This window comes from Camelus bactrianus, chromosome 10, assembly GCF_048773025.1.
Source record: "Camelus bactrianus isolate YW-2024 breed Bactrian camel chromosome 10, ASM4877302v1, whole genome shotgun sequence".
Lineage (NCBI taxonomy): Eukaryota > Metazoa > Chordata > Mammalia > Artiodactyla > Camelidae > Camelus > Camelus bactrianus.
In genome coordinates, this window is record NC_133548.1 from 35,196,954 (window position 1) to 35,216,380 (window position 19,427).

Consider the following 19,427-nt stretch of genomic DNA (forward strand, 5'->3'; position numbering starts at 1 on the left):
CGGTGTGATTCTCAACAATACCAAGAGTATCCTAATGTCCTATGATCACCTAAGAACTTGTGTTTAATGACATGAAGAACATGCCAAAGGCTTCAAAGGGACCAAGAAAGGCACTATCTACTTTACCCCTTACTGGGTCATCTTTCTAAGGAGAAGGATGCCATACAGTCTTACAAAGGACTGCGAGATCAGGCAGCCTATGCTTGGTCAAGAAAACAGTGAAGGCTGAAGCAGGAAGTGACTGGGAAGGCTCTGATTTGTATAAGTTGACCTTTACACTGGGGGATGCCATTGAGTTTGGACAACAGATGCTAACAAGTGGCTTCTCAAGCTTCCAGAGGTGAAGCCTCCAATGGAGCCTAACATTTACAGGTACTCTCACACGCCCAGCAGGGCTTATGTAATTCCTCTGCCAGTCAACAATGGAATGTACCTCTGCCCTCCTGGCTATCACCAGAGATAGAAGACCTCCCGTGTTGGACAGGGCCATGGAATAGGTGAAGTGATGGCCACTGCCCTATCCTGGGGCCATGGATCCTCTAGTCAGAAGCACTGATGTTCCCTCCACTCCTGCAGCTGAAGCCAAGGCTGGAGGCAGCTGCCAGAGTCTATTATAACCTGGGTAACCCCACAGTGGCTACATATCCACAAACCAGCTTCCCCTCCTCCCTAGAAGAGAACACCCAGTAGCTCTCTCACACCCCTCTCTTCCCACCACCCACGGCTTTTTCCTACCCCACCCCTTGGGGTTGAATTAGGGTTGGAGGAGGCAATGGGAAGGTCTTGTTCTTCCTCCAGGTCTGAATGTAAACAGTTACCAGGAACAAGTATTGAGAAAGGGCGAGGCTCCTTAATGCTGGAGTGGTGCCTCCCAGATTCCCACAATAGTTGAGAGAAACCCACAGGCACTACTCAGCCAAGTTTCCCTCTCACCATCTCTGGGGCTCTTCTCAGGAGCTCAGTATCCCTGTTTCACTTTAGTGGCCCACAGAGGACTCCCTAGCCACCTCCTCTATGGCAGTCCAACTCCCTCATTTTGGTAGCCACTTTATACTCAACCTCAGGAACTCCATCAGACTAACCACAGGTCTTCCTTCTGAGGGCCCCCTGCCAAGCTATACTCACATTTACTCCACTCTGGTCTGTGCCGAGCCATGGAAGGCCACTGTCCCACCAGACTGTCAAACCAAATTCCCTTTCCAGCCACATTCCAGCCCCAGTTACACTTGCCTCCCCCTTCCCTTTCCTGTCGTTGGTCATTCTGTTGCTACCTGTGTGTAGCACAATACCTTCTGGAGCTTTAACATGAACTGCCAGGGTGTGGGTGGCCTAGGAAAGTTGCTGGGAAGAAACCCTTCAGCTTCCCTGCTAGTGTTTCAAGAATTTGTTCCCTCTGCTTTCGCTGTCTTTCTTCATACTAGAAGGGCATCTCGGACTAGACCTGGAAATGCATGTCCATCCCATTATGCCATTTGGGGACTGCTGGGTAGACTGGAAACAGGGGTCCTGACCCCCAAGGCCTGGCCTGGCCTCCCCTGTGTGCTGACCATGACCTGCTACCACCCCATCAGCCTACCCTCTTCCCTTTAAGCTCCATGCCTGGCTGGCAGTATGACCCCTGGATGTGCTAAAATTTGCTTCCTTTGCTTCCAGACTAGCCATGAAGTGAGGAAATGGTTATTTAAAGAGAATTCCCTATTTATTTGACAAAAAATCCAGTTAATATTTTAATGCGAAATAAACTGTTGGAAACTTTATTGGCTGAAAATGTGAAGTAATAAAAATGAAGTAACTGGGAAAAATAATAAGAATATACAAATGATTCTGCTCTTAATGTCAAATGTTTAAGTATTTCCTATAAAATATAACTTGTCCATTGACTTGTTCAGTAAAGGCTATGAAATTCCCATATTACTCAATCTCTTTTCGGGAGCATTCATTTGACACCACCCTCACTCTTCTTCAGGAGCCCTCTGCAGGTAACGGCTTTATTCTCCCACAACCTCTGAGGAAGAGCATGTGGTATTCATTGTATACTCTTTATTGTCTCTTTCAAATTATTAATCCCTTGCTCTCTTAAAAATAACCAAAAAAATCCCCCACTTTTTTTGGAGACTCATCTTATTCAGCTCCTCTTCCCTCTCCAATGGCCTTCTGTCTTATTCATAAAAATTGACATCTAGCTCACAATCTCCCCTCTCTATCCCAATTTCTGTCATTATCCTTGGTGTCTTCATTGTCCTTGTGGATAAACCAACCAATTCGTTTTCTTTCCAGTTTCTTAATTTCTTTAGCTCATAGGACCTTCTCTTCTAACCCCAAGTATCCTACTCTGAACCTTGTTATGAGGTTCCTCCATATCCAACTTAATTCCTTTCTTGGGTTCATTCTGTAACCCTTTTGCCACACCCTAAGACCCCTGGCCAATTTTTAGTTTTTATAAATATTTCTTAAATTCTTTATTACTCATTCTCTTTTTGTAATTTATTCATTTGTATGTAGATAACATTTAAGGGCACAGATCTTGAGTTTGTCTGTGACCCTTTAGCAGAAGGTTAAACCCATTTTTTGTGTGTGTGTTTGTTTGTTTGGTAGGGAGAGAAGGTAACTAGGTTTCTTTATTTCTTAGTGGAGGTACTGGAGGTTGAACACAGGACCTCGTGCATGCGAAGCAGACACTACCACTGAGCTATACCCTGCTTCCCTCAAACCCATTTTTAACACGTGTACAAACTAAACCTACCTTCATATCTCCCTCTCTCTCTTTCTCTTCTCTCTCCCACTTTAATACTCTACAAGTAAAACCCAAACCCAGATGAATTCAGCTATCTACTTTCTCTATTCCTGCACTCAGATCCCTAGAGAAAACTACACAACAAAGTTGATCTTTAATTTATGTCAAAATGAATGCTTACCAACCTCAAATAAGCATCCACCTGACAGTAATTCTGCCTTTATTTTTTATCAAATTCTTTTTCTCACTATCTACAATGATGATTTCAAATCTTTTCAAACATCTGACTTTCAGAGGATGATTCTGTTCTTGTTTCATTAAAAAGATAGAAGTAATCAGATGCTTCCAATGCCAAACTGACAAATCTACATGGTTCACTACCTATCTTCTCTCTGTTACCCCTATTAAAACAGATAGCTGTCCCTCCTCCTTTCTACAGCTAATACCTTCACCTGTGCTCTGGATTCCACCCTCTCTGCTTATTACTTCTATTTTCAATATCTTCTCTACCATCAACATCTTTTTAAAGGAAAAAAAAACTTGCCTTGCCCTAATTTTCCTAATTACTGCTCTCTTTCCTTAATTTCATAGCCATTTACCTCAAAAGAGCTTTTTACACTGGTTTAAATTTCCCCAGTCTATTTAAGAGATTCTCAGCTAGAGGTGATTTTGCCTCCCAAGGGACATTCAGTAATGTCTGGAGGCATTTTTGATTGTCGAAACTGGTATGCTACTGGTATCTAATGAGTAGGGGTCAGGGATGCTGCTAACACCCCACAATGCAAAGGAGAGCCCCAATAATGAAAAATTATCTGGCCCAGAAGTCAACAGTACCAAAGTAAAGAAAACCCTGGTGTACTCCAATCAAGCTTTTTCATTCCTATTACTTTATTAAACATCTCCTGCTAAGGTTATCAATGACTTCTGTCACTTTATCCTCCTGGCATTTTTAATCCCTACTTTATATGACTTTATATCAACAAACAACAGAAAACCAATCGTTTCATCTCTAAGGCATCTCCTTTCTCTTGGCTACCATGATTCCATGTTCTCTTAGTTTTTCTTTTAACTCTGGCCACCACTGTCAGTTACCTTTGTGGACTCACACATAAACTCTGTTTTTAATACTAAAATTTCTCAATACTCAATCTGCCTTCTCACTTTATACTCTCTCCTAAGGCAAGCTCATTGAAATTCATGGCTTCGGTTACCATGTGTAAGGGATATCTATTTTCTTTGCATGTCCAATATCTCTTCCTCTTTTTTTTTATGTTTACAGAATCTCTCTTTTCCTTTTGGGAACTGCCTCTCCCTAAACTGACAGGTATCACAGTAATGGACAAGTGATCCCAGAAAGAGCAATTATCAAGAAACTAATACGGATAAAGGGAGAGGCAGGGTCCTGATATTATAGGCTCTAAGCCTGCAGCTGCAGGAAGCCATCTTTGTTGCCCCATGGAAGATGTCCACATGAGACTGAAATCCATTAAAGTAAAAAGATAGGGAGAGGGTATAGCTCAGTGACAGAGTGCATGCCTATCATACACAAGGTCCAGGGTTCAATCCCCAGTACCTCCATTAAATAAATAAACCTAATTACCCACCCCCAAAAGATAACAAATCAAACAGAAAAAAGTAATAAAGTAATAAAATAAAATTGAAAAGAAAAAGAGTGAAGTGGGGAGAGTTTAGCTCAGTAGTAGAGTGCATGCTAGGCATTAAATAACTCCATTAAATAAATAAACCTCCATTAAATAAATAAATAAACCTAATTACCTTCCTCCCAACACACAAATAAATTAAAAGAAAAGGAAAGAAAAGAAAAAGAGTGAAAAGACAAGCCAAGATCATGGAGAGAAAACATAGCTCTTCTAATATAGTTTGAGCACGAAGTTCAAGCCTCCTTGGCATTTCAGTTACATGAGTCAATATATCTTCTTTTTGCTTAAGTTGGCTTCTGTCGCTTTTAACCAAAAGAGCCCTAATACACTGTTTTTACGCTGATGATGCTCACATTTATAACTCCAACCCAAAACTCTTATGAATTCCAGAAGGTTGTACCCAATTGCCTTTTTCTTCTCAGATATTGCAAAGGCACCTCAAATTCAATTTCTCTATAACTGCAAACAGGATCTTCAAACCTGATTCTCTTTGAATATGCCCTTCCTCAGTGGATTATATCACCATCTATCTAACTATGCAAAACAGAAACTGAAGAATGACCTTTATCTCCCTCATTTTCCACTTCATTCCATTATCAAGACCTATGATTTTTACCACCTAAATACAGAGTATCTCAAATTTGGCCCCTTCTCTTCACCTCTATTATTACCATCCTCTCTATTCTGAGCTACTCCATAGCCTCTTCACACGTCTGCCCACATCTACTCTTGTCCTCTTCAAATCTGTTTTGTCCATTCACAGCCCCAGGAATCTTTTTAACAAGAACAACAAAAAAGATTGTAAAACCAGTCCCTTGTTTAAGTTCCTTTAGTGGCTTTCCATAGCTCTTATAGTAAGGACCCAAACTCCTTTATAAAGAAGGCTTTCTGTGGCCTGACCCTGCTTACTTCCTTACTCAAGCCTCACCATGCACTTCCCTTTGCTCCCTTTGCTCTGTGCATTTCAAAAACTGACCTTTTCAGAGCCTCAGGTGCCCTCCACCTATAGCTACCTCAAGTCCCCTGCACTTGTGTTCCCTCTGCTTGGAATATTAGTCCAGCATTCCAAGTCAAGTCCTATACATTATTCAGATTAGGTCACATTTTACTTCCTTAGGAAATCTTACCTATCCACCACCCTTGCCCCCTCCCCAAAGTAGTTAAAGTTTCTTCTATACTCTTAGGACTTTATAGTTTGTCATCATAGCACTTGCCATAATGTGTTGTTATATATTCACTTTTGTAATTGTTTTATTAAGTTCCTTTCTTTCACTAAACTCTATGAGGTCAAGGCCTTTATTTTGTTCACCAGTATATTCTCAACATTTTATATAATGCCTGGCACATAGTAAGGACTTAACAATATTAAAGGAAAGATGATAAGTGAAGATTCTATTTAAGCCTACCTTAACCATAGTAGAAACTGGATGCACTCTCCTAAGATTTTTCAAAATTGATCTTACCAGATCTGTCACAGACAGTCCAATAGCCCAAGAGGTATACCCCTTCAGCTTGATAATCTCATAGGCACTACAGTTGTGGAAAGTAAGAAAGTCAAATTCATGAGAAGATGACACAGAGAGAACATAATATTTTTCAAGCATCCATTACAAAGCAACCTACATGGCAATGCCACTCTTAAAATTTTTCTCAGAAATTTCTTCTTGAAGTTATTTATGAATAGGCAATAAAATTTCTATATTATTCTCATAAACTTCATTATTCATTTTAAATAATAATTTGCCCTTTGTTTATGATAAAGGTAGAATACTAGGTCATTTGTGCAACTCAAAATGAAACGTGTTAATTTTTTTTTATTGTTGTTTAAATACTTAAACAGAGAATCAGATCACCTTGAAAGTTAGCATATATAACCTGCTGACCACTTAAAATTGTTACTAGGGTTCCAATGTAACTTTAAACTTAATATAATTATAGGCTAAGTGTACATATCAACAATATGTGGAAATACGGGGAAATGTTAATGATACATTTTCAAAGGAAAATAGTATAGTTCTAAACATGCAATTTCTTATCTCAGGCTTGAATAAAACATAATATATTTTCCTAGGAACTTTCAAATTATATCAATCCACTAAATTATTAATAGTGATTATTTTTGAGTGATAGGCTTACAGGTCATACTATCTTCTTTATGCTTAGGAATTTTCTTATTTTCTACAATAAATAGGTATTTTATTTTTGCATTGCCACCAATAGCAGTCTCAGGTTTGGACTGACAGTCAAACTCAAAGGACAAAGAGGTTTTAACTTAGCACTAAGTTTATATATTTTTGAGAAAAGGATCCAGGACAAGAGACACAGAATGTACAGCATCATTATTTGTATGAGGCAGTCTTGCAACCACCTAGGCACAGTTTTAAGGCCCCAGGCCTACATACAACACACTCAGTTGCAAAAGATAAGACTGATGTGTAAATGGACCAGCTAGGCACAGGAAAGCTGGGCCTGGACTATACTTATTGTGATGTCCTGTGATTTGACTATCAATCCAAAACCATGGACACTATTAGAGGCACTGAAGAGTGGTATCAAAATTAAGATTAACTTTCAGATTCTTAATTCAATATAACCAAGACTCTGTGGGGTAAGTAAAAGGAAAGGGAGGAAGGTTTTGCCTAGTAATTGATTGATTGGTGATGCATGAATTGAAGAAAGCTCTGCAGTAGGTAACTGGGGACAAATCTTTCCAATGGAATCTGGATGACACGTTTATCCTGTCAGGAGTTAACAAAAATAGCTTGAGAAAGAAAAGAGGGTTGAAAAAAAATGGATAAAAACACAATCCTTTAGTAGTTATTAACCATCCTAATGAAATGAAAACTGCTGGTGTAAAATGAAGATAAAGAACGAAAACCATTTTTATATACAGAAAACCCTCCATACAAAAACTACCAGAGCTGATAGACAAATTCAGCAAGGTAGCCAGTTACAAAATTAATATACAGAAATCCACTGCATTTCTTTACACGAATAATGAAATACCAGAAAGATAAAGTGAAAAAAAGCAACCCCTTTTAAAATTGCATCAAAAAATAAAATACTTAGGAATAAACCTGACCAAGGAGGTAAAAGACTTATACGCTGAAAATTATAAAACACTGATAAAGGAAATTAAAGATGATTTAAAGAAGTGGAAAGATATCCCATGCTCTTGGATTGGAAGAATTAATATTGTTAAAATGGACATACTACCCAAAGCAGTCTACAGATTTAATGGAACCCCTATCAAATTACCCATGACATTTTCCACAGAACTAGAAGGAACAATCCTACAATTTGTATGGAATCACAAAAGACCCAGAATTGCTAAAGCAATACTGAAGAAAAGGAATGAAGCTGCAGGCATAATCCTCCCAGACTTCAGACAATACTACAAGGCTACATAATTAAAACAGCATGGTACTAGCATAAAAACAGACATATGGATCAACGGAACAGAACAGAGTGCCCAGAAATAAACCCATACACCTACGATCAATTAATCTTTAACAAAGGAGGCAGGAATATACAATGGAGAAAAGACAGTTTCTTCAGCAAGTGGTGCTAGGCAAGTTGGACAGCCGTATGTTAATCAATGCAGTTAGAACACTCCTTCCCACCATGCACAAAAACAAACTCAAAATGGCTTAAAGACTTAAATATAAGATAGGACACTGTAAATCTCCTACAAGAAAACAGATAAAACATTCTCTGACATAAATCATAGCAATGTTTTTCTAGGTCAGTCTACCAAGGCAATAGAAATAAAAGCAAAAATAAACAAATGGGATCTAATTAAACTTACAAGCTTCTGCAAAGCAAAGGAAACCATAAACAAAACAAAAAGACAACCTAGATAACCTATGGACTAGAAGAAAATATTTGCAAATGATGCAACTGATAAGGGCTTAACTTCCAGAATATACAAACAGCTTATACAACTCAATAACAAAAACATAAACAACCCAGTCAAAACATGGGCAGAAGACCTAAATAAACATTTCTACAATGAAGACAAACAGACAGCCAATAGGCACATGAAAAGATGTTCAATATCACTAATTACTAGAGAAATGCAAATCAAAACCACAAGAAGGTATCACCTCACATCAGTCAGAATGGCCATCATTAAAAAGTCCACAAACAATAAATAGTGGAAAAGGTGTGGAGAGAAAGAACCCTACTCCACTGTTGGTAGGAATGTAATTTGGTGCAACCACTAAAGAAAACAGTATGGAGATTTCTTAAAAAACTAAAAATAGACTTATCATATGATACAGCAATCCCACTCATGGGCATATATCCAGAGATAACTCCAATTTGAAAAGACACATGGACCCCATTGTTCATAGCAGCACTATTTACAATAGCCAGGGCATGGAAGCAACCTAAATGTCCATCAACAGATGAATGGATAAAGAAGATGTGGTATATATATATATATATACACACACACAGTGGAAAACTACTCAGCCATAAAAAGAATGAAATAAGATGTCATTGGCAGCAACATGGATGGACCTGGAGATTATCATACTAAGTGAAATAAGTCAGACAGAGAAAGACAAATATCATATGATATCACTTACATGTGGAACCAAAATCAAAATGACACAAATGAACATATTTACAAAACAGAAAGAGACTTGTAGATACAGAAAACAAATTTATGGTTACCAAAGTGGAAAGTGGGGGGGAGGGATAAATTGAGTTTGGGATTAATGGATACAAACTATAACAGAACAGATAAACAAGGTCCTACTATATAGCACAGGGACCTGTATTCAATAACTTGTAATAACCTATATTGAAAAAAATATATGTACATATATAACTGAATCACTATGCTGTACACCAGAAACTAACACAACATTGAAAATCAACCATACGTCAATAAAAATAAAAAATTCTTAAAAGAACAAGCAGTTTTAAGGCTGATATTTTAAGATGAAAAATGACAAATATTGTAAACTAAATGCTTTATTCAGAACCTGGAAGCACATCCTATTAAATCATGATATCACTCCCCTGCAATTGCTGGTTAGGCACTGGAAAACTGGAGGCTATAATTTAAAATAATTGAGTCATTTTTAGATAAACATTAGCAGTATCCTGAGGATTCTTTATAATTATAGATCCTCTGCTAAATGACCAAGGGGTAAATGCATTTTGGATACTGCATTATTGAGAGGACTTATTGGAATGAGTACTGATCTGTAATGTGCTACAGTATTTAGTATTCAAATCACAAAGGACTTCAGTGGAAAATGTTATCTTAATCATTACTTCCTTATGGCAATAGTATTTCAAGTTAACAAGAAAATAACCATAGTACAATTACCAGGGCTTGGACAGACAAAAGGCTAACAGCGTGACATCCCTATAAGAAGTTGATGGGCTATTCCATGACATTTGGAAACCAATATTGGCTATAACATGTTCCTCCATAGCTGTGTTATGGTTGTGCCTCCAGATCAGGTAGATTCCTGCATTTACTAGGAGATGGCCTCTAATAGCCCCTATAGCTGGAAATACATGGTATATGGGTAAGGGACATTTTTGTTGAGGAAGATAAAAAATGATACTGTAACATCTTTCATTTGCTAGGCATTAATTTAATCTCCATCCAAAGCTCTGTGGCATAACAAAGGGTGTGTAGGTGCCCTTAAGGAAATTTAAGAAAATGAAATATATCAGTAACAATTATCAACGTGAAAAGACACTTTGGGAAATTGACCTAAAACTTCCAATTGATGTGATCCCTATGGAAACAGTTTGACTAGAAGAGGAAATACATTTGCTTTAGAGATTAAATATTGAACACACAAGTAAATATCAATAACTTGCAATATTTCAAACTATCAATAACTTTTAATAAGGTACAAATGACAGCAAATAAAAGGGCAAAATAAGATAGTACAATTAGTTAAGAACTGCCAAAACATCTAGGAAGGAATTCTGGTTACCTACTGGATCTTATAGATCCTGGTTGTTATAAGTATACTAACTTATCTTTTTTATGTATAAAATATTAGGACATGTTTGTCACAGGAACTATGAGGAAAATATGGTGCATAGATAATCACTCAGGTCATGGTGGAGTATCATGGGTAAAGGGTTAACAGCAGGTATGGACCCTTTCCAAAAAGGCAAGAGTATCTGGGAAGATGACTTCGAGATTGCTTTTTCACAAAACAGTTTTCTAGGTAAAAAAAAAAAAAAAAAAAAAATTAAATACTGATGGATTCTGGGAATATGGAGAAGTAGGAAGCACCATGAATCTCTCTCCCCACCTAGACAGTAATTGTATTGCCAGAATCTGTCTGATATAACTTTGGGGGGAACTCTGGAGTCTTCTGAAAACCTGAAAATTCCAGGGGAAGGCTTGCTGTTAAATTGTGGTTAATTTTAGCCAATATCAGTTCTTAGCACGGTAGCAGCTGTTTATGGTACCCAAAGCAGCTTGTGCACAGCCTGAAAAAAAAACCTTTTCCTCCAAATATCAGTGATCTGTTCTCTAACGGCTGATTACTGCTTCTGATAACAGAGGTGCAGACAAAAGAATTTAAAGGGCAGGCACACTTTCCTTCTTCCCTTATTATTTCTTTTCCCTCTTTTGAGAGACAAACATTAAAGTCTAGAATATACATAAGCAACTGCATATTTGGGGGAAATTAGAAAGTAACTACATATGCCCAAGGAAAAGCACAAGCTCAGACACTTCTTAACTCATTCAATGATGCTAGCATCACCCTGATACCAAGGCCAGACAAAGTCACTATAAGAAAAGAAAACTACAGACCATTATCCCTTATGAATACTGATGCAAAAATCCTCAACAAAATACTAGCAAACCAAATTCAGCAGTATATTTTACAGATTACACACCATGACCAAGTGGGATTTATTCCTGGAAATGCAAGGATGGCTCAACATACCAAAATCCATCAATGTACTACACCACATTAAAAGAATAATGGAGGAAAACCACATTATCATCTCAAATGATGTAGAAAAATCATTTGACAAAATTTAACAGTTTTTCATGATAAAAACATTCAAGAAGCTAGGAATAGAAGAAAACTACCTCAACATAATAATATATCTACTTACAGATAACATGATCTTATGCAGAAAACCATAAAGATTCCACATACACAAAAAAACTGCTTAATTAATAAACGAATTCAGCAAAGTAGGAGGATACAAAGTTAACATTAAAAATTGCATTTCTATATAATAACAATAAACAATCTGAAAATGAAATTAAGAAAACAATCCCCTTTACAGTAACATCAAAAATAAAAACTACTTAGGAAATGACTTAACCAAGGAGGTGAAAGACTTGTACAATGAAAACCACAAAACATTGCTGAAAGAAATTAAAGACATAAACAAAAGGAAATACATCCTATGTTCATGGATTGGAGAGTTAGTATTATTAAGATGTCAATACTACCCAAAATCATCTATAGATTCACTGAAATCCCCATCAAATTCCCAAAGATATTTTTTGCAGAAATAGAAAAACTCACCCTAAAATTCATATGGAATCTCAAGAGACTCTGAAAAGCCAAAACGATCTTGAAAAAGAAGAACAAAGCTGAAGGACTCACACTTCTGATTTCAAAACTTACTACAAAAGCTACAGTAATCAAAACAGTGTAGTACTGGCATCAAGACAAACATATAGACCAGAGGGATAGAATAGAAAGCCCAGAAACAAACCTACATTTCAATGGTCAATTGATTTTCAACAAATGTGCCAAGACCACACTCATTGAAAACGACAGTTTTTTCAACAAATGGTGCTAGGGAAACGATATCCACATGCAAATGATTAAAGTTGTACCCCTACCTAATATTTACAAAAATTAACTCAAAATGAATCAAAGATCTGAATGCAAGACCTATGACTCTCTTACATGAAAACATAAGGCAAAAGCTTCATGACACTGCATTTGGCAATGATTTCTTGGATAGAATACCAATGGCAACAAAAGAAAAAAAAGACAAATGGACTTTAAGAACAACTTTTAATTTTTTGTACGTCAAAAGACACTATGAAAAGAGTAAAAAAAAAGAACCTACAGAATGGAAAATATTTGTAAATTATCTGAAAAAAGACTAATATACAGAATACAGAAAGAACTCTTAAAACTCAACAACAGTAAAACAAACAACCCAATTCAAAAATGTGCAAAATACTTGAATAGACATTTCTCTAAAGAAGATATACAGATGGCCTATAAGCACATAACAAACTGTTCATCACTAATCAAGGAAATGCAAATCAGAGCTACAATGAAACACTACCTCACATCCATTAGGATGGCTACTATCAAACAGAAAATAACAAGTATTGGTGACAATGTGGAGAAACTGGAGTCCCTGTACACTGTTGGTGGGAATGTAAAATGATATAGCCACTGTGGAAAATAGTATGGTGGTTCCTCAAAAAAGTAAAAATAGAATTACCATATGATGCAACAATTCCACTTATGGGTATATACCCAAAAGAACTGAAAGCAGGGTCTTGAAGAGATATTTGTACACCCATGTTCATAGCAGCATTATTCACAATAGCTAAAGCATGAAAGCAAACCAAGTGTCCATTGGCAGATGAATGGATAAGCAATATGTGGGGTGTGTGTGTATATATATTCACACACACACACACAATGGAATATTATTCAGCCTTTAAAAGTAAGGAAACTGACATATGCTATAACATGGATGAACCTTAAGGATATTATGCTAAGTGAAATAAGTCAGTCACAAAAAGACAAATACTGTATGATCCCACTTACATGAGGTAATTGGAGTGGTCAAACCATAGAAGCAGAAAGTAGCATTGTGGTGGCGAGGGCCTCAGGAGAGAAGGTAAAGGGGAGGGATTGTTTCATGGATATAGAATTTCAGTTTTACAATATGAAAGGAGTTAGGAGAGGGATGGTAGTGATGGTTACACAAGATTATTAATGGTTTTAATACCACTGAACTTAAAATCACTTAAAATGATTAAGATCGTATATAATATGTTACGTATATTTTATCATAATAAAAATCAGAAAAAATAAAATAAATACATAAATTATTTAAGATAAATGTGGAATAGTAACCATAACCTTAACAGAACAAGGTTATCAGCATTGTATATTATGTAACACTTGACTTCTGCATTGCACCAGGACTAGAAGACCTGGCACAAGCATGCAGATCCTGAGGGCTATGGGACAAGAATGGTATTAAAACTTGTTGGTAAACAAATGCTGTGGCTTCCTATGCTGAGGTCTGCCCTCATCATTTACAACTAGGTATGCCTCATGTAGTGATAGGGCCTGGAAGCTATACCTGAGCATTTGCAACACCTCCTAAAGAAAATGCAATATTCCATACTGTGTTTTCTATCCAGTATCATTTGACTAAGCTAGATAAACTTAACTCTAGATTAAAGCCTATTATATATACTGTGAATTTGAGTCTGAACTCCAGACCACTATCTGTAGCCATGTACTTATTTTATTTTTTTATAACTGTGGTAAAATTTGCCATTTAAACCATTTTAAGCATACAGTTCAATGACATTAAGTACATAATATACCACTATCACCACCATCCTTTCCAGAACTCTTTCATCTTCCCAAAATGAAACTCTATACCCATTAAAGTGGTCATGTGCTTCAATAATCAGAAAATAATATAATTTATTTTTAAACCAAATGTCATTTATAAAACTAACCCATAATCACCTTTTTGTTATATTGTGTGCCTTTCTAGTCTCTACCCTAACTCTTAAACATTTTTGTAAGGCTGTTATCATAAATATACATTCAGTAGACTTGTGGCTTTTGTAGATTTAATGTTCTAGTTATGAATATCCAAAAGTGATTTCTAAGTTACTAATATGTATCTTGGCTAAAGCATGAAGGAGAATCATGCTGTTAAGGTGATGTATATGAAGTCAGGGTCTTCATTTATAAGTAAACCTAGTTAACTTCTGATCATCTGCATCAGTTTCATGTTTCTTTTCATCAAGTCTTCTGATGAACACTTAATAAGTTCAAGGTACCATTTTACATGTACTAAGTCATTTACCCTTCATAATAGCCCTCAAAGGTAGGCTCTATCACTACCCCATTTTTGAATATGAGAAAACTGACTTTTGATATTTTAAATAAACTCCCAATACCACACCACTAATAAATGGTGAAGTTAGGTTTGAAAAAACCTGGGCAACCTGGTTCCAAGGTCCATGCTCCTAATTACTACCCTATTTTGCCCTCAAACACTTATGAAGTGATAACTACATCTTTTCTATTGACAAATGCCCCCATAAGAAAGCTATGCATTATGTAAGTCTGAATTTGTATACTTACAGAATGTTATTTATCTCACAAAAGCAAAGATAATTTATATACTTTTGTCTGTGAACTTTGTTCTTAAGATTGATTATTAAGGCATTAAGAAAATGAATGAGTACTGTTACCTTCCAACAACTTGTTGATGGATATTTTTCCAGTGGTCCTTGTCAGAATCAGTTCCTAATTTAGGGTCTAGAGTCTTCAGAGCAACACCAGCAACATTTACTCCACTCCATAAGGGCACTAAAAGAACAAAATCTCAGAATAAACTCTCCTTGCCAGTACTGCATCAGTTGTTGAAGTTCAGTGGGTTGTTTTTTTATATAAAATTAGGTTACAATCTTACACCATATATAAAAATAAGTTTCAAATGGACAAAAGAGGGAAATGCATAACATAAAATTATAAAATATTAGAAAATACATAGTAGAATTTATTTGTAATTGTGTGACATTTTAGGAGACATTTTAAAGCAAGATACAAACATGGAATCCATAAAGAAAATAATCTGTAAGAAATGATAAAATATTACAAGCAAAGAGAGAAAAGAATAATAAATTAATACCATATTATTAAATCATACATGGTTTTTCAAAATAAAATCATGGAATATTAAATGGGAGAAATTAAAACATATCTGGGAAAATAATTTTCAGGATGAAGGGCTGAGTAAAGACAATAACACAAGCCAACAAGGTCAAATTAAGGCACTGGTCAAAGAAATATTTGTTTAAGTCAAATCAAATGTATTTATAATACTACAACCCTTGAAACATAAAGAGAAGGGCTCATTAAATATTTTGAATAAACGAATGATTGAATGAATGAACAAATGGAGCCTATTTTCAACAGGTTTATTGGCATTATGGAAAGAAGATTTACACATATATAACATAATTAGAGAACACTGTAAGTATGAAGTTCTAATCATGTAGTACAGATTAAATGTTTCAGTTAAAAGAAAATGGTTGGTGTGATCCAAGTAATAGTTTAAGTCACATATTAAACAATATTATTTCTATGAAAAGTCTGGAATAAACAAATCTACAGAGTGAGAAAGTAGACTAATGGTTGCCTGGAACTAGGGTTGGGGTGAGTGCAGGAGTGAGTTTTTTGGGGTGTTAAAAATTTTCTATAGTTAGATTGCGGTGATGGTTGCACAACTCTATGAATATACTAAAACCCAGTGAATTATACACTTTAAATGGGTAAATTTTATGGGATGTGTATTATATCTTAAAAACTCTGTTTTAAAGATCACAATAAATGAAAGTGCTCCAGAAAAGAGAAACACTCACTGACTTTCAAAATAGCTATACACTTTATGCACTATTTTGTAAGAGGTAGCTAAATCAATGACACAAAAGACCGAAAGTAAAGGAATAGAAAAAGATACACCAGGAAAGTATCAATAAAATGAAAGTGTGCAGCTATATTAATATCAGAAAAAATAGAATTTTAAAGAAAATAAGCATTATTAAAGCTAAGAAGTGTGAATCCATAATGAGCTTATACTTACCACTAGAATCACCATGTTCTCCAATAATCCAACCATGGCAGCTTGTGGGATGTACACCCAACTTCTCTCCAATTAGGTAACGGAAACGCGCAGAGTCTAGATTACAACCACTTCCAATTACACGAGATACAGGTAAGCCACTTATCTTCCAGACAACGTATGTCAAAATATCCACTAGGAAGAAAAAGTTCTTGTTAGAAAAAGATTCATAGTAACTTCCTTTTACAATTTTCTTTTTTGAATATATAGACCAATTGTCTTAGAATCAAAAAAAAAAAGTTCAAAGTGAAGCAAATACAAAGTTAAAAGAGGAGCAAATCAACAAAGAAATATGGATAATCTGTCACATAGGTTTTTAAAAGGTTAAATTATTCACTATCAGAATTTTAAAGCAAAAAATTTTTTGCAATGTTGTATGTGCCTATCTGTATATTTAATAATCAGTGAATTATACCTCCTTAAGAGTACCTGGATTTTTCCTCTCCATCACCACAGCCTTATCTAAGCTATCAGAATCTCCTACTTAGAATAAGGCCTAGAATATAGCAAAATTAGGGCTATATGGAGGTTTGCACATGCTCAGGAAAAGGTCCTAAGCTTTAGCTCTGTCTAACCTTTAGGCTATGTTCAAGCAGGAAGTGAAGGCTAAGGCACAGTTATAAACTGCCTGGCTGAGTGTTGAAGGCATGCCCAAACATGCACCCAGCAAAAGGCAACATGCCTTCCAGCAAATACTGGGAGATATCTTTTGGGTCCAAACATTTAAGGAAAGTTCTCTTCAATCATTAGCTGACCACTAAACAAATGGAACAAAGACTTCTGTGTCTATCCACAAAAAGATTACAGACTTGTAAGTTATGAAACAAACAAACAACAACTACAACAAGCATCAACAAAAACAAACCCTGAGAGGGAAGAATCTGATTTACAGATTTTTCCTATTATACTTTTTTAATGTCCAGGTTTCAATAAAAATTATGAGGCATGAGACAAAATAAGGAAATATGGATCATACAAAGGAAAAAAAGCAATCAACAGAAACTGTCCCTGAGGAAGCCCAGATATTGAACAACTAACCTATCTTCAAGTCCACTGAGTCTTTCTTCTGCCTTCTCAATCTGCTGTTGAGTCCCCATAGTTAACTTTCATTTCAGTTAACTTTTTAACTTCAGAATTTCTATTCAGTTTTTTAAAAATAATTTCTATTTATTAATATTCCCTATTTGGTGAGCCATCAGTTGCATATTTTCTTTAGTTCTTTAGACACAGTTTGCTTTAGCTATTTAAACATAGTTAAAATAGTTGATATAAAGTATTTGCCTGATAAATCTTTATTCAATTACTCTGGCTAGAACTTCCAGCATGATGTTGAATAGAAATGGTGAAACCAAGCATCACTGTCTCATTCTGGTCTTAGGGGAAAAAACTATTCAGTCTTTCACCATTGAAAATGATGCTAGCTGTACATTTTTCATAAATATCTTTTATGAGACTGACGAAATTTCCCCCTATTCACTGTTTACTAAAAGATTCTTTTTTAAAATCATAACTGGGTCAGGAATTTTGTTTAATGACTTTCTGTACCTATTAGCCTTTTTATCATTATATAATATTCTTCTTTGTCTCCAGCAATAATTTTTGTGTTAAATTCTAATGTCTGTGATATTAGTACAGCCACTCCAGCTCTTTTGGTTCCTGTATATGTGGAATACCTTTTCCCATCCTTTTACTTTCACCTTACTGTGTCTTTAAATCTAAAGTGAGTCACTTATAAGTAGGCAAGAAAAAGAAATAAAAGACATCTAAACTGGATATGAAGAAGTAAAACTATCTCTATTTGCAGTTGACATAATCCTATATGTAGAAATCCTAAGCACACACTCACAAAAACCATTAGAGCTAATAAATGAATTCAGTGAAGTTGCAGAATACAAAATCAAGACTCAAAAATCAGTTGTATTTCTTACACTAGCAATAAACAATCAAAAAAGGAAAATAAGAAAACAATTCAGTTTATGGTAGAATCAAAAATAATAAAACACTTAGGAATAAATTTAATGAAGGAAATGTGAGACTTGTACACTGAAAACTATAAAACATTGCTGAAAAAAATAAAGAAGACATAAATAAATGGAAACACATCCCTTGTTCACGGATTGGAAAAATTACTATTGTTAAGGCGGCAATACTCCCCAAAGCAATTTACACTTTCTGCTCAGTCCCTATCAAAATTCCAATGGCCTCTTATGCAGAAATGAAAAAAAAATCCTAAAATACATATGAAATCACAAGAGGCCCCAAAGAGTGAAAACAATCTTGAAAAAGAAGAGCAAAGCTGAAAGACTCATACTTCCTGGCTTCAGAAATGACTACAGAGCTACAATATTCAAAATAGTATGATATTGGCATAAGGATGGACATATTAATAAATAGAATAGAACTGAGATTCCAGAAATAAACACAATTATGGCTAACTGATTTTAGCAAGGATGCTAAGACAATTCATTGGGGTAAAAATAATCCCTTCAACAAATGTTGGGACAACTGGATCCATATGCAAAATAATGAAGCATGATCCTTATGTCACATCATGTACAAAGTTAATTCAAAATGTGTCAAAGACCAAAATAAGAGCTATAAATATTGGGTACATCTTCATGTACCCTTTGATTTGGCAATCATTTATTAGGTATGACACCAAAAGGAAAAATAATTAAATTGCAATTCATCAAAGTTAAACATTTTTGTGCATCAAAGTACATTATAAAGAGAGTGCAAAGACAACCCACAGAATGGGAGAATATATTTGTAAATCATATAGCTGATGATTCTTGTATCCAGAATATATAAAGAATCCTTAATAATAAACAACCAAATGACAACCAAAGCAATTTTAAAATGAGCAAAGAACTCGAACAGATGTTACCCCAAAGAAGATATACAAACAGCCAACAAGCACTGAAAAGATGCTCGATGTCATTAGGCACTAGGGAAATGCAAATCAAAACCACAATGAGATAAATCCACTAGGATAGCTAAAATAAAAAATAGAGAAAAACAAGTGTTGGTGGGGTTATGGAGAACTGGAACATTCATATATTGCTGGTGGGAATGTGAAATAGTACAACCACTATGGAAAACAGTTT

At 35.5% G+C, this 19,427-nt stretch overlaps 1 protein-coding gene and 1 pseudogene across 4 annotated transcripts in view; one reads left to right on the forward strand and one right to left on the reverse strand.

The window, feature by feature from the left end:
- Positions 1-19,427, reverse strand: part of LOC105076579 (L-lactate dehydrogenase C chain) — a 71,904-nt gene that overhangs the window by 37,038 nt on the left and 15,439 nt on the right. For 3 of the 4 annotated variants that reach the window (XM_074372267.1, XM_045523764.2, XM_074372266.1), the window contains exons 5-6: positions 16,282-16,455; positions 14,888-15,005 (exon numbers count right to left, since the gene is read on the reverse strand). In XM_074372267.1, the coding sequence (XP_074228368.1) occupies positions 14,888-15,005; positions 16,282-16,455 (292 nt within the window). Of the gene's footprint in view, positions 1-5,801; positions 5,926-14,887; positions 15,006-16,281; positions 16,456-19,427 lie in introns of all 4 variants that reach the window. The other variant, XM_010964780.3, reaches the window with a different exon arrangement.
- Positions 35-1,920, forward strand: LOC141578854 (WW domain-binding protein 2 pseudogene; annotated as a pseudogene).